At 41.9% G+C, this 25,184-nt stretch overlaps 2 protein-coding genes across 6 annotated transcripts in view; one reads left to right on the top strand and one right to left on the bottom strand.

The window, feature by feature from the left end:
* SLK (STE20 like kinase) overlaps nt 1-7,002 on the top strand; it is a 48,196-nt gene extending 41,194 nt beyond the window's left edge. For all 4 annotated transcript variants that reach the window (XM_079976059.1, XM_079976057.1, XM_079976060.1 and 1 more), the window contains 6 exons: nt 317-446; nt 896-1,020; nt 2,946-3,134; nt 3,564-3,689; nt 4,881-4,994; nt 5,157-7,002. In XM_079976059.1, the coding sequence (XP_079832185.1) occupies nt 317-446; nt 896-1,020; nt 2,946-3,134; nt 3,564-3,689; nt 4,881-4,994; nt 5,157-5,303 (831 nt within the window). In that variant the 3' untranslated portion in view covers nt 5,304-7,002. The remainder of the gene's footprint in view (nt 1-316; nt 447-895; nt 1,021-2,945; nt 3,135-3,563; nt 3,690-4,880; nt 4,995-5,156) is intronic.
* Nucleotides 7,003-11,594: 4,592 nt separating this feature from the next.
* COL17A1 (collagen type XVII alpha 1 chain) overlaps nt 11,595-25,184 on the bottom strand; it is a 59,673-nt gene continuing 46,083 nt past the window's right edge. For both annotated transcript variants that reach the window (XM_079976041.1, XM_079976040.1), the window contains 12 exons: nt 24,716-24,781; nt 23,976-24,017; nt 23,453-23,575; nt 22,677-22,802; nt 22,451-22,588; nt 20,099-20,200; nt 19,386-19,538; nt 17,964-18,500; nt 16,985-17,125; nt 16,201-16,263; nt 14,167-14,238; nt 11,595-13,527 (listed from right to left, as the gene is read on the bottom strand). In XM_079976041.1, coding sequence (XP_079832167.1) covers nt 13,478-13,527; nt 14,167-14,238; nt 16,201-16,263; nt 16,985-17,125; nt 17,964-18,500; nt 19,386-19,538; nt 20,099-20,200; nt 22,451-22,588; nt 22,677-22,802; nt 23,453-23,575; nt 23,976-24,017; nt 24,716-24,781 — 1,613 coding nt within the window. In that variant the 3' untranslated portion in view covers nt 11,595-13,477. The remainder of the gene's footprint in view (nt 13,528-14,166; nt 14,239-16,200; nt 16,264-16,984; nt 17,126-17,963; nt 18,501-19,385; nt 19,539-20,098; nt 20,201-22,450; nt 22,589-22,676; nt 22,803-23,452; nt 23,576-23,975; nt 24,018-24,715; nt 24,782-25,184) is intronic.

Genomic DNA, 25,184 nt, shown 5'->3' with positions numbered 1-25,184 from the left:
TTCCCCTCACACTTTATAGTGCTGAGCACTTCAAATGCTGTGGTAAGTACAGCAAGCTCACTTGCTGTGTAAATGTTTTAATTGACCCTTAGAAAATAATGTTGTGATTTGAATATGGGTTACCCAGGTTCAGATCCCTGTTTGAAGTTTGGCTTGTAGCAAAGTGTATGCATCTTTCGCTCTCCGCATATTGCGCCTTACCTGCTAGTTTGTGAGCTAAAAGGCTGCTCCGAGATCCTTTAGAAGAAGGCTGTATACAAGTGAAGACATCTGAGACTTGTGCATAATTTACTCAATTTGGCTTAATTTCTGATAGGAGCAAGAGTTTGTACAGAAGCAGCAGCAGGAACTGGATGCATCGCTAAAGAAAATCATTCAGCAGCAAAAAACTGAGCTAGCTACCATTGAGCGGGACTGTCTGAACAATAAGCAACAACTCATGAGAGGTATTTCTCCCTTTCCCCCCAGTGTTAGATTATTGTTCATCAACTTAAAGAAGCATTAAGGGCTCTGGGCACCTAGTACAGCTCACATGCAAGCCCCATGAAACTTGTGGAATGAGTCATGTCCTAAATTTATGTCCTTCTAGTGAAGGCATGAAAATCCACTGAAGACTGTAGCTGTACATAAGAGTCTTTATTAGGCAAGCAGAAAATGGTGTACAAAATCCATTTTAAAATTGCTTGTCTGTTTCTGAAACAAGCCTACTTGTGTCTACAATTTTGGTGAATTGTTATTGGATAACTTGGTGGGGAATAATTTCTTCAATGCATTTCTCCATTAAATATTTCATTGGGGTTATTCTGTTATTGATTGCTTTGTGAAATACATTGTATAAGGAATGTTTTGGGGGTGACTCCTCTGTAATTTTGACAGAATTTTTCTTCCCTTCTAGCCCGTGAAGCTGCAATATGGGAACTAGAAGAACGACACTTGCAGGAAAAACACCAACTGCTAAAACAGCAACTGAAAGATCAGTACTTCATGCAAAGACATCAGTTGCTAAAACGGCATGAAAAAGTTAGTGCAATCTTAGTTCGTCCTCTTTGCTGGCTCCAAATTCTGGATCAAAACATCCCATCCTAATACATTTATTGATTGATTGATTGATTGATTGATTGATTGACTGATTGCCTTTTTTTCTTTAGTATTTATTTGATGCACTGATATTTAGTCCCAATGTTCATAAGGTCAAAACAGCTCCTTAAATTCAGGGAGGGAGGGACACACAAACACTCTAGACCACCATTTCCCAACCTGTTGGTCATGACCCACAAGTGGGTCACAGTACCTGAGCAAGTGAGGTGCGGCCTTTATAAGTAAAACAAAAAAAAATTATTGCTTTTGCTCTGAACTGGTATGATGAATACCTCTTGCAGGTTTTTGTTTGCTTGTTATAATGTTGTGTTGGCACATGCAACAAAATGTCAGAATGCTGCTCCCACCCTAGCATGGAGGCAGGTTTGCCCCCTGCATTTCCCGAGAAGGCATGGGTGGTTTCTTCTGTGGAGGGGGTTAGGAAAGGGATGTGTGCCTTTCTGCCCCTATAGTGCAAGGGCTGGTGTCAAGCTTTATAGGCTTGGCACCACCCTCAGTCCATCCTTACTTGCTTAGTCAAAATAATAAATAATATCATTATCTTTTGTATCAATAATGATCTGAGACTATGTCTAGCAACCGTCAAAACCTGCATCAACTTACTTGTTGACAAAATGCAAGCTCAGCTACCCCATTGATACTTGCCAAAATGGAATTTTTCATGAATAAAACTATTTAAAATAGCCATAATTTGTTATATTTAACACAGCGGTTTTTGAATAAAAGTTACAGCTTTTGAAGCAATATATTGCAGTCAGATAGCTGGTCTTACATTCCTATAAATAAAATTATGAATAGCATTATAGTTTTATAAATATTTACACAAATTTCAAATTAATAGGGGTGTTAAGGAAAGTTTTCCTTGGATGCCTCAAGTAATGGTTATAAAATAGACAAAATTGCAGTTAAACAGATGGATGTTGAAGGCCTACTGTATTTTTCGCTCTATAAGACGCACCAGTCCATAAGATGCACCTAGTTTTTGAAAGAGGAAAACAAGAAAAGATATATTCTGAATCCCAGAAGCCAGGACAGCCAGCAGGATCGCAGCACTGCGATCTCGCTGGCTGTCCTGGTTTCCTGCTTGGCCGCACGCAGCCTCTCCCTGGCAAGGGGAGCCTTCATCCCCTGCCCAGGAGAGGCTGTGCGTGGCTGAGGCTCCCCCAAGAGCCGCGCTCCCTTTAAAGAGTGCGCAGAGTGTGTGTGTGGCTCTTGGGGGCTTTTCCCCAAGGAGAGAGAAGGGCTGCCTTTCTCCCTCCTTGGGGAAAAGCCCCCAAGAGCCGCACACACACTCCAGGCGGCTTCCACCTGCATTTGCTCCATAAGACGCACACACATTTTCCCTTAATTTTTAGGAGAGGAAAGGTGCGTCTTATAGAGCGAAAAATATAGTTGTGAAATCTATGTGACAATAAAATGATGGATCACTATACCAAGTAAATTTGGACTTGTGGGTCATTATACCCAAAGGGTAGAGAATCACTGGTTTAGACAATAAATAAATGAAAACTATGAGTGATGATAGTAGGTAAAAGGAGAGCTGCAAATTTTGAAATGATATGATTTAATGATCTTTTCAGTTGGCTGAAATTTGTGTGTTGTTATTACTGCTGGTTGACTAACTGGTTATTTATTTATTTTTAAAATATTTATCTTCAATTTTTCTGATACAGAAAATTTAATTATGAAGTGTTTTATTTGCACAGGGTAAAATGTATATTAAATACTTTCAATGTACTGTTGCAATGGCGACGAGACCGCATTGGCCTATTTATTCTGAACGTTTGTAAGTGATGCCAGTAAAGGTTTGATATATAAAATGCATTTCCCCTCAAATTTTTTTAAAGGAAACAGAACAGATGCAAAGATATAACCAGCGGCTTATTGAGGAATTAAAAAACAAGCATACCCAGGAAAGAGCTCGATTGCCCAAAATCCAGCGTAGTGAAGCAAAAACTAGGATGGCAATGTTTAAAAAGAGCCTAAGAATTAACTCCTCAAGCACTCCGGAACAGGATCGTGAAAAGATTAAGCAGGTAAAGCAATGATTTTAGACAAAGGGGGAATCTGCATACACACATTATGCAGTTCTATGAAACTCTCAAGTCAAAAATCTGATGAGTCCAAGTCTCTGGAAGTGATGTCTTCAACTATGTGTGTGTGCTTGAAGCTGATTTACTATTAAACTATTGAATCTAGTGGGCCAATTAGAATTGGTTTAAGAACCAAGTCATATTGTTGCTTATGTATTTTGTGGATCAGCTTCTTCAAGTAAGATCCACATTTATCCAGTATGTACTAAGAATGAACCAAGCAGGTTTTTGCAAGCCCATGTTTTTTCAAATCTGTCTAATATTTGTTATTTCAGTATACTGTTTTTGAATGTCACACTGTCATTTAATTATATGCTTGAATCTATAAACATTTCAAAAATTCTAATTTAAGTCCTCCTGTTTCTCTGAAAGTTTGCTATTCAGGAAGAAAAAAGGCAAAAAAATGAGAGACTGGCTCAACATCAGAAACATGAAAATCAAATGCGAGACCTCCAGCTGCAGTGCGAAGCCAACATTAGAGAATTACATCAGCTGCAGGTTAAACAATGTTAATCCCAAATGTGCCCCTATATGTAATTTATACATGGGATAGGTCTGTTTTGAGTGTGATGGCACTTCATGTGCTGCAGTTACATGTGACACTTTGTAGTTGTGGTACTACACACAGTATTTCTGTTCTTTGTGGTTTTTTTTACAAACGAATCTGCACCAGTTTTTCTTTCCAAGGCCCTCCTCTAAGTCTCCATACCTTCTGAAGTCAGGTGGGTGATATCCAGAAAGAGGGCCCTTCTCTGTGGTAGTGACCTGCATGTGGAATGCCCTTCTCTGTGAGATTTATGTGCCAATGAGTTTGATATCTTTTTGGTGTTTAGGTGAAAACATCTCTTATTAATCCAGATCTTCCAGCATGTCTCTTAGCTGGGTTTAGCTGCGGATTTGTAGCAGTGTTACAGTTTTGTTACTGCTATGATCTCTTCTAACCTTTTCAACTGCATGAAGTATATTTGTGTATCAACATTTTCCTGTGCTACAAGTAGCTGTGGAAATTTTGGCAAACTGAAGACTGGGGAATATTTATACACAAAATGGACTGTGTATAGGGACCGTGTATGTAGAGAGAAGTGGTGCTTTTTTCTGGGGGGATGCAGGGGTACACATACCCCTGAACATTTTGTGAATCTAAGTTTGGCCTCATTGAGGGGCAGTATTTCAACATGAGTAGGAAAATGAGAGTGCCTCTAAATATTTTTCTTAGGGAAAAAAGCACTGGGGAGAAGACAACATGAGGTTTCTGGTTGGGCTGATCTCATAAAAGCTAGTACCTCTATTGAAATAGAAGAATTTCTGTGTGAGAGAACCAAAAAAAGTAGAATTCTGATAGATTGCATAACTTTTTGCAACTTAAAAAAAAATCATGCGAGAAAGCCCTGTCAGTCTGCACTATAAATCTTGTGATTCTAGCTCTGAGATATGGTCATAGTTTTAGCTTCAGATAAAGTTTTAAAAAACCATGATACATATTCTTCATGCCCTGTTTGAGGAATTCAAGTAACAGTTTCTATTGAAAAGCTAAAATCTTGATAGAGAACATTGCTATGTAGGAATTATCTTGGCTACGGTACAGATTAAGCTAATTAAAGAATTAGGTCAGCATATGCTTCTATACAAGTAGCCAAATGTCTAATCTGATTTAGTTTTACTAAAGGATTATCTGTATCCCATTTTCAGAATGAGAAATGCCACCTGCTGGTTGAACACGAGACTCAGAAATTAAAAGAGCTGGATGAGGAACATAGCCAAGAACTTAAAGAATGGCGAGAGAAACTGAGACCAAGGAAAAAGGTAATGCAGATTGACTTTAAATCTCCAATAGAATATTATATTCTATACTAATACTATATGGGGCAGTTGGTTTTGTAGCTTGTCTCTGATAAATCAGATCAAAAACTAACACCAAGCTCATTATGTTTATTTTGTTTAAATGTTGTTGTTGTTTGTCATTAGACATTAGAAGAGGAATTTGCTCGTAAACTTCAGGAACAGGAGGTTTTCTTTAAAATGTCTGGAGAATCTGAATGCCTTAATCCATCAACGCAAAGCCGGATTTCTAAATTCTACCCAGTCCCTAGCCTGCACTCCACTGGATCATAAATTTGGAGCCTCTGTGAGGTGGCTTTGGGTGCGTCTTTCAGCTTCTCCTCTTCAGCTTCTGTCACAATGAAATCTACACCCTGCATCCAAGAACCTCAGTGGAACTCCATCCACCTTCAGTGGAGACAATCAGTGATATCAGATATAGAAGCACAAATGTTGGTCTTGAAATCCAATATGATATATTTCATGTATTTCAAGGATAGCCATTTGAAAACTGGACTGAAAAAATTGTATCCAACTGTGTTGGCACTGGAAAGCAAGCCTAAACTATTAAAGATAATCTGCAATGCCCCAAGAATAATTGTAGAGGATTCTTAGGCAGATATACTACTACTCATTTAACCAAATATTTGTTGTGTTATGCCCATTATGAGGAAATGGGTCACTAGCCTCATTCAGTGCCTGAAACCTGTAAACATGCTAGGGTTTTTTTTTGTAAGAGGATCATGTTTCTTTATCACTAAAGAAGCCCTCATTACTGATATTACTGTAACAGAAATGCTTGCCGCTGCCACAATTTTTGTCAAATCCTTGCACTAAAATATGTAAAAGTTTAAAAAAGAGTACTCCTGTCTACTTTAAAATATACACATTATTCCTCTACAAACTGAAATAAAACAATATCATTTATTTCTCAAGAAAAAGTGTGCAAAAAATGCACCCTCATTCTCACTCCAATTAGAGAAACTGAATGGATTCTCTCCTTACTCAAAGTAGCAGTTTTGAAACTTCAGAGCAGAAAATGGCTGTGACTGTCCCCGTTCGTACAAATCAATGCTGATGTCTGGATTGCAAGGCATGTTTTCTTTCAAAATGTATGTTGATCTATAGAAGGATTTAAGTTACATGTATAGACAAACGTTTAATCTGCTTCATTGTTTTACCATGAAGTAACTAAAGTTAAATGGTTTTATTTCTAAAATTCATAGTTGTATTATAACTTATTTGCTGTGGGGGTGGGATAGAAATATTTATCATGTTGTTGGCAGGAGATGTGCCTGCATTAAACAGCAGCTGCTGTCTTTTCAGGCTTCAGATCTGAGTCATATCAAAAACAGTATTGTAGACTGTCCTTTTGATATGCCAAAGTTAGATTTGTAATATAAATGTTGGTTGCTTCCTGTTTTTTCGCAGCCTAATCTTTTAGTAGGTAGCTTTGAATAATCAATTGTAAGTTTTCACATTTGCAGTCTTTTCATTAAATGTGAATACTGTCCAATTTCTTACAAATTTTATATTATGTCAGCAGCATTCCTGCATGTGAAGGAAGCAGATTATAAAAATATATAGTACTTTAATCAAGTGTGCTCAATACTTTGGCTACTGAATCCGGATGCTGAGGTTGATCTTATCAGATCAGATTGTTTAATTGTGACAGTATAGTAAACATACTTTGAAGATGCATGTTTCAGTTAAATTTTGTTTTCCTTTAATCATAATCTACCTAACTATTTCATAGCTAGCCTTAATACATCACATTTTATTTTATAAATATGTATTGTGTACCAGGTTGTACATTCGCATATACATCACCTAGAATGTGGCATTTTGCTCTTTACAAAGTTCTGAAATCTGTTTATTCTGAATTGTTTTGGTGGGAAAGTTTTCAAAAGCCTTTACTTTTTTTAAAAGTCACCTTTACGAAATAACTAGTATTGATTATAACATTAAATACTGTTTCTATCTGTTTAAAAAACTCTTTAAAAATCTCAAGTTTGTGGATTCCTTTGGGGAGTTGTGTGTGTTGTGTGCTAGTCTGAAAGGATGCTGTGGTGTTGCTGTTTCTTGGGGCACCAGAACCAAAATGAGCACCAGAACTTAGCCCTACTCGGTTTCTTCCTATATTGATGATTGCCTGGTGGCGTTCTTCCATCATCATTGCCCTGTGTTGCATATAAAGTGTTCATTTCTTTGCATGTTTCACATGCTACAAAATCAGACCTTTATTATCCCAATGTGGTTCCCGGTGTCATGACACAGGATGTTAGGGTCAGGTGCCAAACCATGGTTCAACTGTCAGAAATGTGCATGTGTTTTTCCTCTTGTACTTGCATACTCTGATTCTTTTTATTTTCCAATTCTTGGTAACTCTAGGTTTCCATGACATCAAAATCAGTGGTGCTATGGTTACTATATACCGGAAATTGATCTACACTTCAAACCATAGAAGCAACTTGATTTGTATATACAGTACATTTGCTGTATTTTGTCAAATTTGGTTATCCCTGGAAACCAGGAGGAAATTAGAACATAAAAGGGACCTTACAAACAAAGGGCACGTTCTTGAGAGTCAAACCATGCTGTGTGTATGTGATGTCTGAACCTAGCCACAAATGAACAGGGTAAAGGCAGTCAGTCAGATAATGCTTTAATTAGAGAAGCCCCATGAAAGGGGTCTGCCCTTTGTGCCACCAAGTTCCCCACCGTTATAAAAGCAGGTTTAATTGTACAAAAAAGTTGCATTTTTGTTTTGTGTTAGGCTCCCCCTCCTGGCTGAAACTTTGAGCACCTGCACCTGATTGGTTTCCCTATGGAGGCACACAGTGGAGTTTATTGAAAATGATATCAATATATGGCTTTGATTTGATGGCGTGAGAAATGGCTTCCTTCACGGATAATCTGATGAAGGAAAATACACTGCCATTAATATTGAAGCTCAGTTTTGTTGCTCTACTACAAGGGCACCAAAAAGCCCTCATAATTCTGAGCTAAGCTGATTATGTCAAAGGAGAAAACTTTTTACTGAATCAGTGTCTTTTTTTTTAGCCTGTCAGTTGCTAGAATCATACCATCTAAGGTCAGTTTGCCATTCCTGTCACCTATGGATGGAAGAGGTTTCCAAGCGGATTGTGTTGCTGCAGCTTGGAGACAGGAAATGCCCAAAACTTATACAGAAGATTTTTCTGCTCTCTTTCTGTTGAGGCTCAGTCCATTTCCTGTCTCAACTCTGAGAAACATTCTGTTTGGAATCTTTAAGGCTTTTCCCTTATAGCCAACCTGTTGTTTTTTCTCCTTTTTATATTGAGTCTTTTGTTCTTATTTGTTTTCTACAGCTGCTCTTCCTCTCTTTTTCTCTTACTGTGTAAAAAAGAAAAAGGAAAAATTCCTTCACCTTTCCTCACTGTGTCCTGCCTTTTTTTCTTTCTCTCCCTTTCTAAGCTCCATCCTGAGCTGATTTTCCACTTTCTCTTTATTGGGAAGACAGACAAACCCCTACAGTTCAGGGCTACTTCTTTGAAGGGGGGAAAAAAGCTGAGTTTTGGGGTTGGGGCCTCACTCAGCAGTAGCTGCAACAAGCATCCAGTGGCCCGCTATTTCTAAAGATCCCAGGGAGGGCCCTTGCAAGTGCAGCCTCTTCCTTTGAGTCCTGTGCAAGGGACATCCAGTGTTAATTTTCTAGAAAAAGAGGTGCTGGACTCACCATGAACACCTCCCTTGTTCTGTTCTCTTATAATGGCAATGGTGCCCACCTGAGAGGGGCTGAAATGGAGTTCTGGCGAGTTACGGCTGGAGGGGAAACGGGGGATATCATCCTCTGCTGCTTCATTGAGTCCTAAACCAACCAGCTCTGAAACTACAACATCTGGAGGCAGCAAGGAGCAAAGAAACGGGAAAGCATAATGGCCGCCATTCCTTAGGAGATGCAATCCATGCGTGGTGAACGACAGGCACTTTCCTCCTCACTGCAGTCCCCTCAGGCTCAGCATGGGAAAGTAATACATATTCAGTTGTGTTAGTACTTGTGGATTTTGTTGGTTTCCAGAATGGTTTTTCTCCCACTTTTTCTGGTTTTTTCCTATTTTGTATGTATTTTATCACATTTTGTGCTGTTGAGTTTTGTTTTCTCCTAAGCTGTTCCAAGAAATAGGACTGAGCCTCAACAGGAACAGAGCAGAAAACTTATACAGTGGTGCCCCGCAAGACGAATGCCTCGCTAAACGAAAAACCCGCAAGACGAAAGGGTTTTCCGATTTTTTAGCGGCTTTGCAAAACGAATTTCCCTATGGGCTTGCTTCGCAAGACGAAAGCCCATAGGGAAATCTCCGGGGACAGCGGGGAAGCGCAGCGCACCTTCTCCTCTGTTCCCGGACCTGTCCTAAGGCTTGCGGTGGGAGGTCCGGGAACAGAGGACAAGGTGCGAAGGGCTTCTCCTCTGTTCCCGGGGCTTGCGGTGGGAGGAGGGTTTTTCCTCCCCACCGCCAACATTCAGAACAGCATTCTGAATGTTGGCGGTAGGAAGGAAAGCCCTCCTCCCACCGCAAGCCTTCAGGACAGGTCCGGGAAAAGAGGGGAAGGTGCGCAGCAGCAAAGACTTTCGCCCCCCCCCCCCCCGCCGGCCTTCAGAAGAGGTCGGGGGACAGACTGTCCCCGGACCTGGTCTGAAGGCGGTTTCCATAGGAACGCATTGATTGATTTTCAATGCATTCCTATGGGATACCGTGCTTCGCAAGACGAAAAACTCGCAAGACGAAAAGACTTGCGGAACGAATTAATTTCGTCTTGCGAGGCACCACTGTATAGGCATTTCCTGCCTCCAAGCTGCAAGGCAGGCAACGCAATCTGCTTGGAGCCCTCTTTACATCCTCAGTGCAATACCATTTAAGGTAAGAACAACTTTTCCTTTATCCTACTTTCATTTAAATCAGTGGAACATAGGAATACTGTTGGATCTTAAGATTCTAAATAATCTCTTTGGAAGTTGATGCTACTGATTTCTTCTGGAGCACAAAATTTTTATTCTTGCTAAGGTGTTACTATTTGTTTTCTTTAGAAAAGCTTCTTACCAAAGCACAAGTTCTGGCCCCTTGAAAGTGCTATTTTAAGGGCTGGGATGTGGTTTCTTTTATCTCTAGGCAGAGATACAATAAAATTTCAGAAGGAAGAATTTCAATTCAGTTAGTGCTGTACTTGAAGTATTTCCCTGTGAACCGCCTACTCTTGGTAGCAAACTTTTTTTTTAATTGGTGAATTAGAATTATATCTGCCCCTGCCCCTGCCCCCACAAGCTTTCAAAGTTCATTTTCATTTGAAAGCATAGGAAGTGAAGCCCATATATTTCAAACAAAATAAACTGCAAGAAAGATCTGTAGAATAAGGATTGTGGTCCATTACCTATTTTGTAGGAATCTATACTTTTCTTCCACTAGCCCTGTTCTTTCTGTGTCTTGAAAGAAAAGGGCTGTTAATGCCAAAAACCACACTGGCCACTGTATTTTGTACCAGCTGCAGCAAGGGTGTAGGTAGGACACAAGCACAGGCAATTCTGACCACAGCTGCCACCACTTGGATGGCAGCTGAAGGACTTAGGTATGTTTTGCCTAATAATGAGAATGAGAGGAGATATTAGCCATCTTCAAAAATTTAAACGCTTTTTTGCCACAGAAAACCAAAATTCAGATAAATGACTGAGATTATTTTGATGCTCTTAAGGATGCAATCCTGTGCATGTTTAAAGGTAAAGGGACCACTGACAATTAAGTCCAGTCACGAACAACTCTGGGGTTGCGGTGCCCAACTCGCTTTACAGGCTGAGGGAGTCAGCATTTGTCCGCTTCTGCAGGTTTTCCAGGTCATGTGGCTAGGATGACGTAGGCTGCCCCTGGCGGAACCAGAGCAGCGCACAGACACACCGTTTAACTTCCTGCTGGAGCAGTACCTATTTATCTACAGTGGTACCTTGGGTTACAGACGCTTCAGGTTACAGACGCTTCAGGTTACAGACTCCGCTAACCCAGAAATAGTACCTCAGGTTAAGAACTTTGCTTCAGGATGAGAACAGAAAGCGTGGTGACAGTGGGAGGCCCCATTAGCTAAAGTGGTGCTTCAGGTTAAGAACGGACCTCTGGAACGAATTAAGTACTTAACCTGAGGTACCACTGTACTTGCACTGCGTGCTTTCGAACTGCTAGGTTGGCAGGAGCTGGGACCAAACAACGGGAGCTCATCCTGTTGTGGGGCCTCAAACCGCCAACCTTCCAATCGGCAAGTCCAAGCGGCACAGTGGTTTAAACCGCAGCGCCACCCATGTCCCTTAGCTGGAAGTAAATCCCAGTGAGCTAAACAGGAGTTCTCAGCAGATATGTATAGCATTGCACTTGAAAGATAATGTTAAGAAGAAACATGGGCACTTTGTATCAAAACAAAATGGGGTTTGAAAGAGGGAAACACATTGTTTCTATTCATCTACCAAATGACTCACCCTTGCCTACCTGTATAATATGCAAGCATATCAGGAAACATAGTGTAAACCACACAGCTCATGGGACAGAGGAAGAAAGAAACTTAACACATTGGAAGTAACTTTATTTTTTAAAAAGTAAATGTCTCAGTAACAGATACAGCTGGTTTAAATGCACAACCAATTGCTTGATCAGTTGAAAATACTATTTAATATGATGTTTGCTCCAAAGTTGCAAAACCAGACAAACAGTATGCCAGTTACAGGAAATTCATCTTACCCTGTTTGGAATCCCTTGAGCACAAGTCATCATGTCAAGGGTCACAGATCCAGACATAATTTGTGCACTTAAGGGCTTGTATGTAATTCTAAGTCCCTTAGCAAACAGCTCCCAAGCTCAGTACCATGTCACAAACTAATTCTGATTAGCTACCTAGGTATGTTGGAATTCATGGAGAAAAAAGTTCAAAGCCCCACTGGACACATTTAGTGGAAGTGCTAGTCTTAGGTCACACCAGAAAGCCATGCAAATATCTACCTGTTTGTATTGTAGAAAACTGGTTTTTATTTCACAAGATGGCGAACTGCAGCTATCAATTTCTACTTATATGTTTGATAAGGTTGGAGGCAATAGGTAACCTGTCCAGGAAATGTGTATTTCTAGCACTGGTGTTAATTTTTCTAATTTGATCTTCCTTGATCTCTTAGCTAAATTCTGAATCTTTTGCTATCAGTTATGGAACACTAAATTTGTATCTTGAAGCAAATGGAGGAATTAAGGTTGACCTATATCCAGCAATGTTTTGAACAAATTACAATTCCGTAACATCTTGAGATGTGTCGCAACATCAGGATTTACATTGATAAATTTCCTGTGGCCCAAAAACATGTCCCTCCAGACTTAGCTATCACTTTATTGCTGCCATGATTGCATGTATAATAACAAGATAGAGGATTCACACTATACAACATTAGTTTCTTGATATGTTGATATGATTTAGGACACATGAAAATAAACTTTATTGACTTTGCACAGACTCAGGCATGTTGCCTAAATTCCCCTTGCTGCACATCATTCTATGCTAATGGGGATTGCCGCACCTTAAAAACAACAGATGGCTTAGGAGAAGCTCACTGCAAGCAGGCAGTAGAGGAAGAAATGGCCATAGATAAAACTGCTCACTTTTGAAGGTGGGCAGGCTGCTGTACTTATATGCATAAGCTTCCCTGACTTTCTCTGTCATAATACTTCAGTGTCTTGTTTCTGCTGAAGTGAGGCTAGAGTGTAAACAACCTCTAATCGGGAAGCTTTATATTAAAAAGGCACTTTTGTAGTAATTAAAACCACAGCAGACATTTTAAAAATTGTTTCCAACAAAGTGCTTATATACTAACAGCCCCAAGGTCCTTCACATTTTTGCAATGCATTTTATAACAGATTAAGTGGATTTAATAATAATAAAATGTAGCCTATGGTTATGCATCCTGCTAGCATATAGTTGAGTATTATCACAACTGGCATAGCCTTTACTCTTAAATCCATATTCTTGATTATTTTGGATATGCTTTCTCCTACTTCAAAGGAAGATACATAACCTCTGACTCCAATCCTTTCAACTTTGGTTGAGTTTCTGTTGAAGATTTCTCATGCTAATCTTCATCCAGAGAAACTGAAGTGTGAATTTCCTGGGGAGTAAGTTACAACTTTTGAGGCTATGCTGTTATAAAATCATTGGGTTTAGATGAGGGCTATACTCTGTTCCAGCCAATTCATATGGGACAACAAGCAAATGAGCCATTAGTTCAATATGTACTACTGGAAGCCACCCATATCTTAGAAATAAGATAAAATGTTATGAAAACCATTCCCAAAGTACCAAGTGTTAGTCGTCACTTGCTGGAAGTCACTGGAAATGGGGGTTTTGTCTCCACTGAGATAAAAAAGCAACCATAAGCAGTTGAGAAATCTTCTGCTCAAATTTGTGTTCTTAGATTAGACCCCAATGCTTCTCCTTTTCCTTCGGCCAACATACACTGCTTCACCTAAGAGAGATGGAATACGATGAAGAAAGTGTTACTTTACAGGTACAAGTACACATTTTCCCAACTTTCATGCTACTGTTAGGAACTAAAGAGCAGCGCACTTTGGCCTCTGCCATTTGCCATGGAACAAGAACCACTGCACTTCCAACTGTCCCTCAGAATGGGGAGGCCAAGGAAGGAGCTGCCAGAAAGACCACTTGGCTCCAACTGTCCTGGGACTGCAGAAGCAAGAATACTCGTGACTGCAGCCACAGGAACAGAAGCTATCAGCTACTATTCAAGCAAGGGAAGTTCATACTGGCCACATCCTCAGCCTCTTCCCTCAATTCCCCTTCCATTGTGTGTTGTGTTTTTTTCATTTGTAAACTTAATTGCAGGTTCTTCTTTTCATTTATGTAATCCACTTTGGGAGACACCAGTTGTCTGAGAAGCAGGGTAAAATAAATAAAGTTTGCTTGAGTCATTGCCTATGTATGGGTCTCTGAAAAAAATGGGGGAAGGTTGACTCTCACAATACAGGTGGCTACACTAGAACTATGACAAACGCTAAGTCTTCATGCTTGGACCTGCGCTAGGCTTCTCCATCATGGTACTGTTCAAATCCAAAATACACTCCTTTCTCATTTGAAAAACAAATACCTTTCTCGCCCTTTTCACCCCTTGGTCCTCTTGGGCCTTGGCGGCCTGGGGGGCCCATTGGTCCTATGTCACCTAGCAGAGGGAAGAGAAATGATATTTTACTCGATTAAGATTGCTACGTATTTAAAATAGTTCAACTACAACACAGGCCCACTTCTTGAAGAGTGCATTTTCCAAAGCTGACCCCATGCGTTATCCCATCATGTTGCAATCTGGTAAGTATGCCATTGAGAATGATGAAGCATATTTCTCAGATCACACACAACATGGCCAGATGATGCAAGTCTGTCGTTTGCGCAGTTGGGCTAGTCCTGTGAGGATAATTTCTCTACGGAACATGTACTCATTCACTCAGGGGTGCCAGACATCCATGGTACATGCTACTACTCAAAAATTAAGGTGAAATGCACTCATTTTCAAATAGCATTTTACAGAGAGAATCTAACTATCCAAATACAGAAAACAATATGGTTACAGCCAGATAATCATCCATTGTGGCAACAGTTGGGCTTTGTCTGAATCCTCAGTAGACCAAGCCCATAATATCCATCTTGCAATGAAATGGAAGAAGTGAAACGAAGTTTTTTTTTTTTAAAAAAAAATCCTGTACATATATGTAAACTGAATCAGAAAAATGTGTGTGGTTTAAAATGGCGTTCCTCCCACATTTTCTTTCTTTAGCAAACAACCTGCGTAAGTGACACATTAGTGACTGTTGTGAAAGTGTTCAGAAAACAGCAATCTAGATACATTAATGGGAACCTTAGTTATGTCAGCTGAATTCAATTATCTCTTCTATCAAATAATTATTTGTTTTCTGCAAGTTCAGGTTAAACATTTGTGTGAGAGAGATATATTTTCTATTTCATACAAATGAACTCTTGTTTACAAACTCTTGTTTACAAATGCTAGTTCTGAGATAAATTCATATCTAAGGTGTCCCAGGACTTTGCCTTCCTTGTAGGAAGGGTTAAGTTTAATTCATACAGCAATTAAAGGGTTAAAAACACCCTGTACTATTTTTACTTTGGGGACTTCCAAATGTGGGCTTAACATTGCAAATGGACAGCTGGAAACAATTTTTTTTTTTTTTTTTTTAAAAATCTTACCAGATTTTCCATGGAAAGGCTAAACCCAGATTAACATATGGGGAAGGATACAGATTGGTATTTTTATGCCAACACAGTTGGTGCAAGGGGCAGACATACACTTAAAGCACATTCAATGCACATTTAAAGCACATGATTCCCAAAGAATCCTGGAAGCTGCAGTTTGCCAAGCATCTTGAAATCATAGCTTTCTGAGGGGCAAATTATAGTTCCCAGAATTCTTTGGTGTAAGCCTTGCAATTTAAATCTGCTTTAAATGTATGGTATGTATGCAGCCTGTGTCTTTAACATATCACAAGACTCTAAGCTGTTTCTGCAGCAACTTACTAACAATGCTACCACTTCGGAAAAAAATACTTAAGAGCTGAGCAGGCACACCTCCGTTAGGTAACACGCATATCAGCATTTAAAAGTAGGAACTCCTGCCTGGGAACAGGCAGGTAGCCAGAATATGCAAACTTGTTCACAGGCAGGATTAAACAAAGGAAATTCAGCATTCACCCACACCAGCAGGACAGGGCTGCTTTGCAAGCTCCCAAAAAGGATTTTTGCTCTTAAGATAGCCAGCTTCAAATATCTCAAGGGCTGCCACATAGAGGATGGTGAAAGCTTGTTTTCTCCTGCTCCAGAGGCCAGGACCCGAACCCAAACAAGAAAGGAGATTCCGACTAAACATTAGGAAGAACTTTCTGGCAGTAAGAGCTGTTTGGCAGGTCTCCACAAGAGGTGGTGGACTCACCCTCCAAGGTTTTTAAGCACATTAAGCTGAGATTCCTCTGGATCCTTCCCTAATTACAATTCTATGATTCTATGACACCAGTGTCAGACTAGCCATGGAGGCTACTTGTACAGGGGGAGGAGCCATCCATCTCCCTGCCTCCCTCCTGGATTCTCAAGTTGGCAAGTGTGGCATCCAACTTCTTACCTTTGGGTCCTGGGAATCCTATCTCTCCTTTCTGTCCAGGTGCACCTGGGATAGTTCCATAAGCTGTAGAAAACAAACAACATCATGTTTGTGGATATCTGCTATTATTGTAAATGTAAGAACGTCCATAATGCTTTTGGCCCATTTAGCAAAGTAATTCAACACCGCAAAGCCTGAAGGGTCCAGGTTATGAAATCAAGGTAAGCCATATTTGAGGGACTGCTTCCTCTTCTAATGGGGCAGAAATGCAGGTTGTCACGAGGCTATATTCTACTACACACGTCTAGGGCCTCTTTATTGAGCATTCATCATGATTTGTACTCATCAAGTTGTTGCAGCAGTTACACACAATCACACTTTCAGTACCATTTGTGCCTGCAAAAGTTTTGGCGTGTCATATTGCTTCATTTCCAGGCAGTGCATGTCCCATAGCTTCCTGCTGAAACCCTGTAACTTTGTACCACAAACATTCCAAGATTATTATTATTTTGTGGTTGCACTATATACGGCAAGAGTGCCCCTTGAGAAGGCACTAATGTGATAAACGTCGGGGAATTATTGCAAAACAATCAGTAAAGGGGAATGAGGTGTAGACCATCCAGTATGAATCCACCATTAACACGCTACAATGATGTGTTGCAGAATACACCTGCCAAAACAACCCCACTAATCTGGAGTGGTCCCTAAACTACTCCCTACCCAGTAAGGCAGCAGCTGCAGTATTTCATTTCATTTAAAATCTCTGTATATCCTAAATTAAAATGACAACTGGGATGTGACTTACTTCTGAAGAATTCCATGAGGTCCGCAGTGATATTGCCATAGGATGCAAACACTTTGCTGATGCCTGGAATGCCAGGAGGCCCTGGAGGCCCAGGTGGTCCTTGCACAGCATAAGTCATCATGTCCTGCAGAAGCCCTCGGCCTGGGAAATTAGAACATAAATTTGAAATAGAGTATACGAAGGTTGATGTGACCAATTTCACCCCCTGGCTCTTCAAAATGCTTTGTGTCCAGCAGTGAAAATTCCATTCGATAAAGCAGGGGTAGGCAACCCCTAATTCTGATCAGTCCCAGTTAGCATAGTCAATGAACAAAGATGATAGGAGTTGCAGTTCAGAACATCAGGAGGGCCACCAGTTCTACATCCTTGCTACAAAGTCAGAACTCAAGGAAGCATCTCTTCCCACCCCCCGCCCTTTGAAGCTGTGGCATTTTCCTGTACTACTTTTAAAGCATCGTTAACACTCCAGAAAAAGACTCAGCCCATAGTTGAAGCATTGTACTTCAGCCTTCACCAACCTAGTACCCTCCAGATGTTTTGGCCTACAACTCACATCAGCCCTAGTGCTGGTGAAGGATTCTAATCTGAGTAAGGAAACTGGTTTAATGTTTTGATCCTCTGGGGAAACTTTTTGCACCAATCCTGCTGAGCACATATATTATATGAAACTGTTTTGCTGTGATAATCCAAGATCAAGCAGTCAAGGAAGGAACCTGCTCCTGGGATTTCTCTCAGAGGTACATACAGCACGTTTCAATTTAACATTTCTCATGTCTGCACTTTTAGGGTCATTTCAAAAAAGAATGCCAAGTTTTCCCTTAGAATAGCTCATGGAATCTACACTGCATATATTCAAAGGAGTGGAACACAACTTAATGGTCTAAGAATCACATGTCCCAAACACACACACACACACACACACACACTAAACAGTCCACAGCACTTTAGATAGCATAGGGTAAAATATGGATATACTTACTTTGTATGTTTTCCGACACTCTGGCTGCCAACTCATTGTAATCCAGTGCCCCAGCAAATGATCCACTATAGGATCCTCCTGCACCTGTAGATCTCATCTGTGATCCGCCTGCTCCAGTTGAACTACCGTAAGATCCACCCGCTCCAGCACCATAAGATCCACCTGCTCCAAGCGCTCCACCATAAGAACCATCAGCTCCAAGAGATCCACCATAAGAGCCATCAGCTCCAAGAGATCCACCGTATGATCCACCAGCTCCAAGTGATCCACCAGCTCCAAGAGAACCATCAACTCCAAGTGATCCACCAGCTCCAAGAGATCCACCATATGCTCCATTGCTTCCCAATGAGCTGCTGTATGATCCCTCTGTGGCAAGTGATGCATCATAGGATGTGGCAGAACTTACAGACCTGCCATATGACCCATCTGAATTTAGAGACCTTCTGTAAGATTCAGCCATCAAGCTGCCATCTCCTCCTATACCAGGTGGTCCTGGAGGCCCGGGGGGTCCTCTGATGATGCCACGAACATCGTCACCTACAAAGCACAGCGGTGGGTGTTAATGGAGCTGCACCAGTTATAATGGAATCTGGTGACAGATTGTTCTACAGGGGTGCTGAAGCCAGCAAAGAGTGCTCTGGGACGGCATCCCAGAGGGTCACACAATAAATCAGATCTTCTTCAATAGAGCTCTGATGTTGAATCCTCCTCCCATCCCACAACTTCCACAAACCCAGCCCTATCAATTTTGGAACTCTTGACACCCCAAAACCAAAATGTGTTGGGACGGTTTGGGGGCATGCAGAGGGAGCACTGGGATCTGAAGGATCTTGTGCCTTCCCTATTCCACCCATTATTCCTAACAGGAGTGCTTATCCACTGTCAATTCCACCTACAGGCAAGAACCTGATAGTGTGTTAATGATATTGATGTAAGCCTCTAAGTTTACTGAAGCAGGATGCAAATTTTAGTAAACTTGGAGCAGCATGCTGCCCCAAAGAGAACCTATTTCTGCAAAGCTTTTCATTAAAGCAAGAGGATGCTACATGAGACCGAGTTGATGGTTAGAGGTTATGCCCTACCAGCTAAGGTACTGTTTTTTAGACCTTCTGGTTCCAGTAAAGGAAGCACAAATTAAAGAACAAGTCTCTTCCATAAATGATACATGTCGAAGATGACCAAACAGAAATAAATCTTAGGATCCACCTTAAGACAAAATCATATTCAATACTTTTGATTTCTTGAGGGACTTTTCAGTCCAGGATAGCAGCTGTAGTAAGCATTTCTCAGCTGCTACAAAAGAGCTATGAGATCAGCCCTAGGCATAGTGCCAGGATGAGGCCCAGACTTGAAATTTCAAGAAGAGCAACAGCTGGTTATAGCAATCAAAATTGTGGAAATGGTTTTGTGTGTGTGACTTACTAGTAAGGTACTTAATCAAGTCACTTCTGAACTGGTCAGTCCAAAGATCATCACCATAGGAAACAAGGCCACTTCCTGACAAGCCAGGTGGTCCTGGAGGGCCTGGTGGACCTGGTGGTCCAGGGGGTCCAGAGAGTGTGAAGTACCCCAAACCTTGGAAGAAGAAGAAACTGGGTTAATAATGTGCTTTTTAAGAAATTGCAAGCAGACCCTTTGCTTGAATTCTTTCTCCTATGTCATTCCCCCCCCCCCATTCTAACTGCACAATCATATGCACTTAGCCACCATTATGTTTAAAAACAATTTCATTGGCATGTTCAGATGGCATGCTATTTTATACCTTTGTGATTCAGTATCATTAATTTTTTGGCAGCAGGGTGGGGTGATGACACCCTTTTACCCTGTTAGCAAGGAAAGTCAAAGTATCACATAGCTTTCATTATAAGGAGCTAGCAGCAGAATTTTAGATCAGCTGATTGACCAATCATACTATTTTGTCACTAGCATCCTTTGCTGGTGATGACTAACACACCCAGATCTTACAATATTGGGATTCACTGTATTGCTGCATATTGAACGTGGCTCAATTTCTCCCCCCCCCCCTTTTTTTCTTTTACTCTGTCCTAGAAAGCCCAGCAACTCCCCACCCCCAACAAGAAATCCCAGACTTCTACATGGTACCCAAGCACACAGGTATGGCAAATCATATTTACTTTGTAAGTAGGTGGAGATGTCCTCTGCAGTGATGGAGGAAAGCGCACTGCCTGGTGGGCCTGGTGGCCCAGGTGGCCCTACAAAGCGATCAAATTCTGAGTCTGAAAGAAGGAAGAATGTGAATAAGTATCTGAGGCATGATTTACACACACACACACACACACACACACACACACACACACACCCGTTCCCCCCGCTATGCAAGCAAATCCCCTCTGTCCCTACCCACATTGCCAGGACAGAATAGCTAAACAAAAGGCAGAAGGACTTTTCTGTCCTACTCTGTTAGCTTGTATAACGGAGTGAGGATTAAGAATGGCAGAAACAGCTATGTCTTGAGGAATAATTAGGACTATGCACCTCACACTTGTAGTCTCTTTGCAAAAGCAATTATAAAGCACATACTACTTTTGGCAGTGATCTTACAGCTCATTTCTAGAATGTGTTCGTAGGAACATAAGAAGCTGCCTTATACAGAGTCAGACCATTGGTCCATATAGCTCAGTATTATTATTTATTAAATTTGTATACCACCCTTCGTCAAAACATCACAGGACACTTCGCAACATAAAAATACAAAATGAGAACACAAAATACATAATAAAACACACACACCTTTAACCCACAAACACCTTTTAAAGACAATAGAATGTTCAATCAGCCAAAGGCCTGGTTATAGAGAAACATTTTTGCCTGGTGCCTAAAGATGTGTAATGAAGGCACCAGATGGGCCTCCTTGGGGAGAGTTTTCCACAAGCGTATTATCTACAAAGATGGACAGCAGCTCTCCCGGGTTCCAGGCAAGGGATATTCCCAGATCTATCTGGAGATGCTGGGGATTGAACCTCAGACCTTTGGCATGTATAGCATGTGCTCTGCTACTGAGTTACTTCCTCCATTAGGCAATCTCAGCTGAAGTAGGAACACAACCACTCAGCTTACTCTAGCAATCTACCTCCTGGGAATGAGGTGGAGCCATACCTTTGCTTCACTGAACTAAATGCAGACCTAGATGTCTCCACTGCATTTCAACTCTTTTTAAAACCCAGAGATGAGCACAGAGGGGCAAGTCCAAGTTGGGTGTCTATGAACCATTGGTCATTGTAGGGAAGCCTAAAATCCAATAGTTGTGAGTCCATAAAATGTCCCAAGATGGCTTGATAGGATTGCAAGGCTTACTATAGTTCCAATCACTACTGCAGTTCATGACTGTGGTTCTGGCAAGATGCTCACATCCACACCGTACATTTAAATCACATACAGTGGTGCCTCGCAAGACGAAATTAATCCGTTCCGCGAGTCTCTTCGTCTAGCGGTTTTTTCGTCTTGCGAAGCAAGCCCATTGACGGCTTAGCGGATTAGCGCTATTAGCGGCTTTTAGCGGCTTAGCGGATAAGCAGATAAGCGGCTTAGCGGCTTAGAAAAAGGGGGGGAGGAAAAAAACCCCGCAGGAACTCGCAAGACATTTTCGTCTTGCGAAGCAAGCCCATAGGAAATTCGTTTTGCGAAGCACCTCCAAAACGGAAAACCCTCTCGTCTAGCGGGTTTTCCGTCTTGCGAGGCGTTCGTCTTGCGGGGCACCACTGTAACTTGCCTCAAGGAATCCTGGGAACTGCAGTTTACCAACAGCACAGTACTCTTAACCCACTATGGTGTGGCTCTTAGTGTGTTGAAGCAGTAAATATGCTAAATACTGGATTATTGAGAGCATCTCTGTAAAATAATCCTTTATTTTCAAAGCACTCCTATTCCTATTCCTGAAAATGTTCTCTGGATCAACTCTTCAGTTTACTCTGAGAATTCTGTGAACTAACAGCCACCAAAAAATGGATTATTCAGTGTAAATGGAAATCAACAGTATATTCTTACTGACCACTACAGCATATCATCCAAACATAGTGGGACATGCCCTGATAGCCCTTGTAGCAGAAAGTGAGTACACATGAAGCTATTGGGGATCCAGAGTCCAAGCGTTTAATATATTGGTCTGTCTTATTTGTTTAGTGCTAAGGTTTTCTTAGCCCCTAGGGAGGAGCCATATACCTGGACCAGAGGTAGGAAACCTCTGCCTCTCCAGTTGTTGGACAACTTCATGTGTGTACACATGAAGCTATTGGGTGGTGTCAAATGGGTCAAGAATAAGATTCCTATAACTAGAGGCCCCACCTGTGTGTGGCATCCTAAGGGATTTCTATACCAAGGAGTGTGTAACCATACACACACAACACGTGGTTGCAAAATTTACGAAGGGGCCTGCAGCCAACAGGAAGTACCAAAAAGCCAATTTGCATCTCACAGTGCTGTTGGGGAAATCACTTTTTGCAACATAATAGATATGCATATGACATTACTTGTTATATAGCTGACAACCCGTCTTGTCAATTCATCATAGTCCAGGGACACAGATAAGCTGTCTCCTCCCAGTCCAGGGGGGCCAGGGGGTCCTGGGGGACCTTGGGGTCCAATGAAATACTGGCGAACATCCACTCCTAAGAAAATAAAAGAAAATTAGTCCTGCTTTTCTGGTTTGTCCAGAGATGGAACAAAATTGACGAGCCACGAAAGCATGGTGCTTACCAGACATGTAGCTCACCACACGGCGGGCCAATTCGGTGTAGTCCAAGGATTCCTCACCAATGGCAGTAATCATTCCTGGTGGTCCCGGAGGACCAGGAGGTCCAACCAGATAGGATGCACTGTCACCTAGTGAAGCAGAAGGGCAGAGTACAATCATTACTGGAGTGGATGGATGTGGTGATTACATGTTTTTTTGTGGTTCTCCTGCAGCTCCACTAGCCTAACCCTACGAAATCACTCACATTCTTGATTATTCTACATTGCCCCTTCGCTGCTCCTACCACAGAATAATTTGTTATCTGCTCTCATACAAAGGTTTAAGTAGGGTACTTTGAGATCCAGAGTCCAAGCTTTTAATATATTGGTCTGTCTTATTTGTTTAGTGCTAAGGTTCTCTTACTCCCTAGGGAGGAGCCATATACCTGGACCAGAGGTAGGAAACCTCTGCCTCTCCAGTTGTTGGACAACTTCCATGAACCCCTGCCTGTTAAGTATAATGGTTTAATTGACATTGAAATGGAAAATGCCTATATGTATTCTGCTGAAGGTTTAACTGGAAAATTTCATTGGGGTATATTGAAACTTAAGTTTTGCATGGCAGGAGGCATTCCAGCCCCCTTCTGCCTGCAATCTGAAATGTCCACAATAAATCAGATATTAGATGATCGGAAGGCAAACAAGCTCCAGACTTTCCCCAAACCCCCAAAGGTGTCTGAACTGAGTGCTGTCAGATAGTGACGTGATGGTATGACTCTAACAAAAGGTGTGTGACTTACTTTGCAGGTACTCAGCGATCATCAGCTGAATGTCTCGGGCCGAACTGATTCCACTGATTCCTAGGCCTGGAGGTCCAGGAGGACCTGGGGGACCTGGAAGACCCTGAGATGCTCTTGATCCAGCTGCAGAAGTACAAAAGATGATTTGTTTTTATTACTTATGGAAGCAAGGCACAGCCTAAAAAGACCATTGTACTTAAGTGCATTATACTGACACATAGGATGAAACAGTACATTACAAAGCAACTGTGTGTGTTTCACAAGCCTGCATTTGCCACATGACAGGAGAATGACAGGCCTCCTTAACCTGTCATGGCCCCAGACCAGGACTCCTCAGAGATGGAGTCCTTCAGCATCTCTGTGGAATGAGTGGGATTTTCAGCCTTGCTCTGTGAGCTGAATTGCCTTATTTTATTTGCCCAGGAAGAAGACACAATACATTTCAGAAAGCTTTAACACTAGGGATGGCTATGATGGTTTATACTATATACAAAAGTGTACATTACTTATGCTGTCATCTTACCTCCTCCAGGGATGCCTGGAGCTCCTGGTACACCTGCATCACCTAACAAGAAAACAAAGAAAAACATGTGATCATTGACTCCATTCAGCAAGCCTGTGGACTGCATGGGGCCACCTTTCTAATTGCACTCCTTCTGGGGATAAAAGTCCAACTCACATTGATGGGAAAGCTTTTTCAGAGCGAGGGCCACATTCCCATCAGGACAATTTTCTGGGGGCCACGTGCCAGTTGTGGGTGGGGTCAGAGGCAAAAGTGGGCAAAGCAGTGACCGCAAATACTACCTTTGTACAGTAGGCTAGTTTTTACATCCTTCCACCCATCCATCTGTCCTCAATACAGGAAACCAAAAGGCATTGTCTGAGTTCAAGGACACATTCCAACCACTCGAGGGGATGAAGTAGGGCTGGTAAAGGGCATGGCATGGGGAGTGGAAGGGTGGCCTGGAAAGAGTCCTGGGGGCCACACAGAAAAGCCTACAGGGCCACACTTGGCCTCTAAGCCTGAGGTTCCCCACTCCTGGCTTAGGAGAATTGTAACCATCTATTTTGCCCTGTGGGAAAAGGTAAGAAAAGCAGCAAAAGAGCTTTCTCAAGAGGGTCGCCCACAATGATTTACATTATATCATAGCTGGGCACTTTTACAGCTAGGAGCAAGGCTCATCACAGCATGCCAGAAGGCAAAAATTTTGCCTCTCACACAAAGTTCATGATGCAAAAGGGTGCTCAGTGCTCTTCACAAACCTTTCTCTCCTTTGGGCCCAGGTGGTCCTGGTAATCCAGGTGGTCCTTGGATGGCAACTCCAGCACCTGCAAACAGGAATCAGGGAGATGGTGATGAGAAATCTGGAGAGGGGGTGGTGGAGAGAACAGGGGCTTCACATGTGACATTGTATTGTTTAGAGCCTCCTTCATTACATGGTGCCCTCCAGATGTTCCGACCTACCTACCATCCCTGATCATTGTGGCCCTGCTCGCTGGGGCTGACGGAATTGTAATCCAAAATGTATGGAAAGCACCAGGTTGGTGAAGGCTGATTGTCATGGACTGGCTGGATGCAGAGAAGTGGGGGGGGGGGAGGCAGCAGCTGGAAAAGCCCCAGGGAAGAAGGCTCAGAGCCAAGGGCCTGGTGGTGGGGTGACAATGAGTGGTCAGAGGGAGAAGAAGGAACAGACTAGGGGGAGGTGGTGTCAGAAGCTGAAGGGGAAACAGG

The sequence above is a fragment of the Podarcis cretensis genome (genome assembly GCF_951804945.1).
Source record: "Podarcis cretensis genome assembly, chromosome: 5".
Classification (NCBI taxonomy): domain Eukaryota; kingdom Metazoa; phylum Chordata; class Lepidosauria; order Squamata; family Lacertidae; genus Podarcis; species Podarcis cretensis.
The sequence above is the reverse complement of the archived record's forward strand: the minus strand, read 5'-3'. Positions and strand labels throughout refer to the sequence as shown.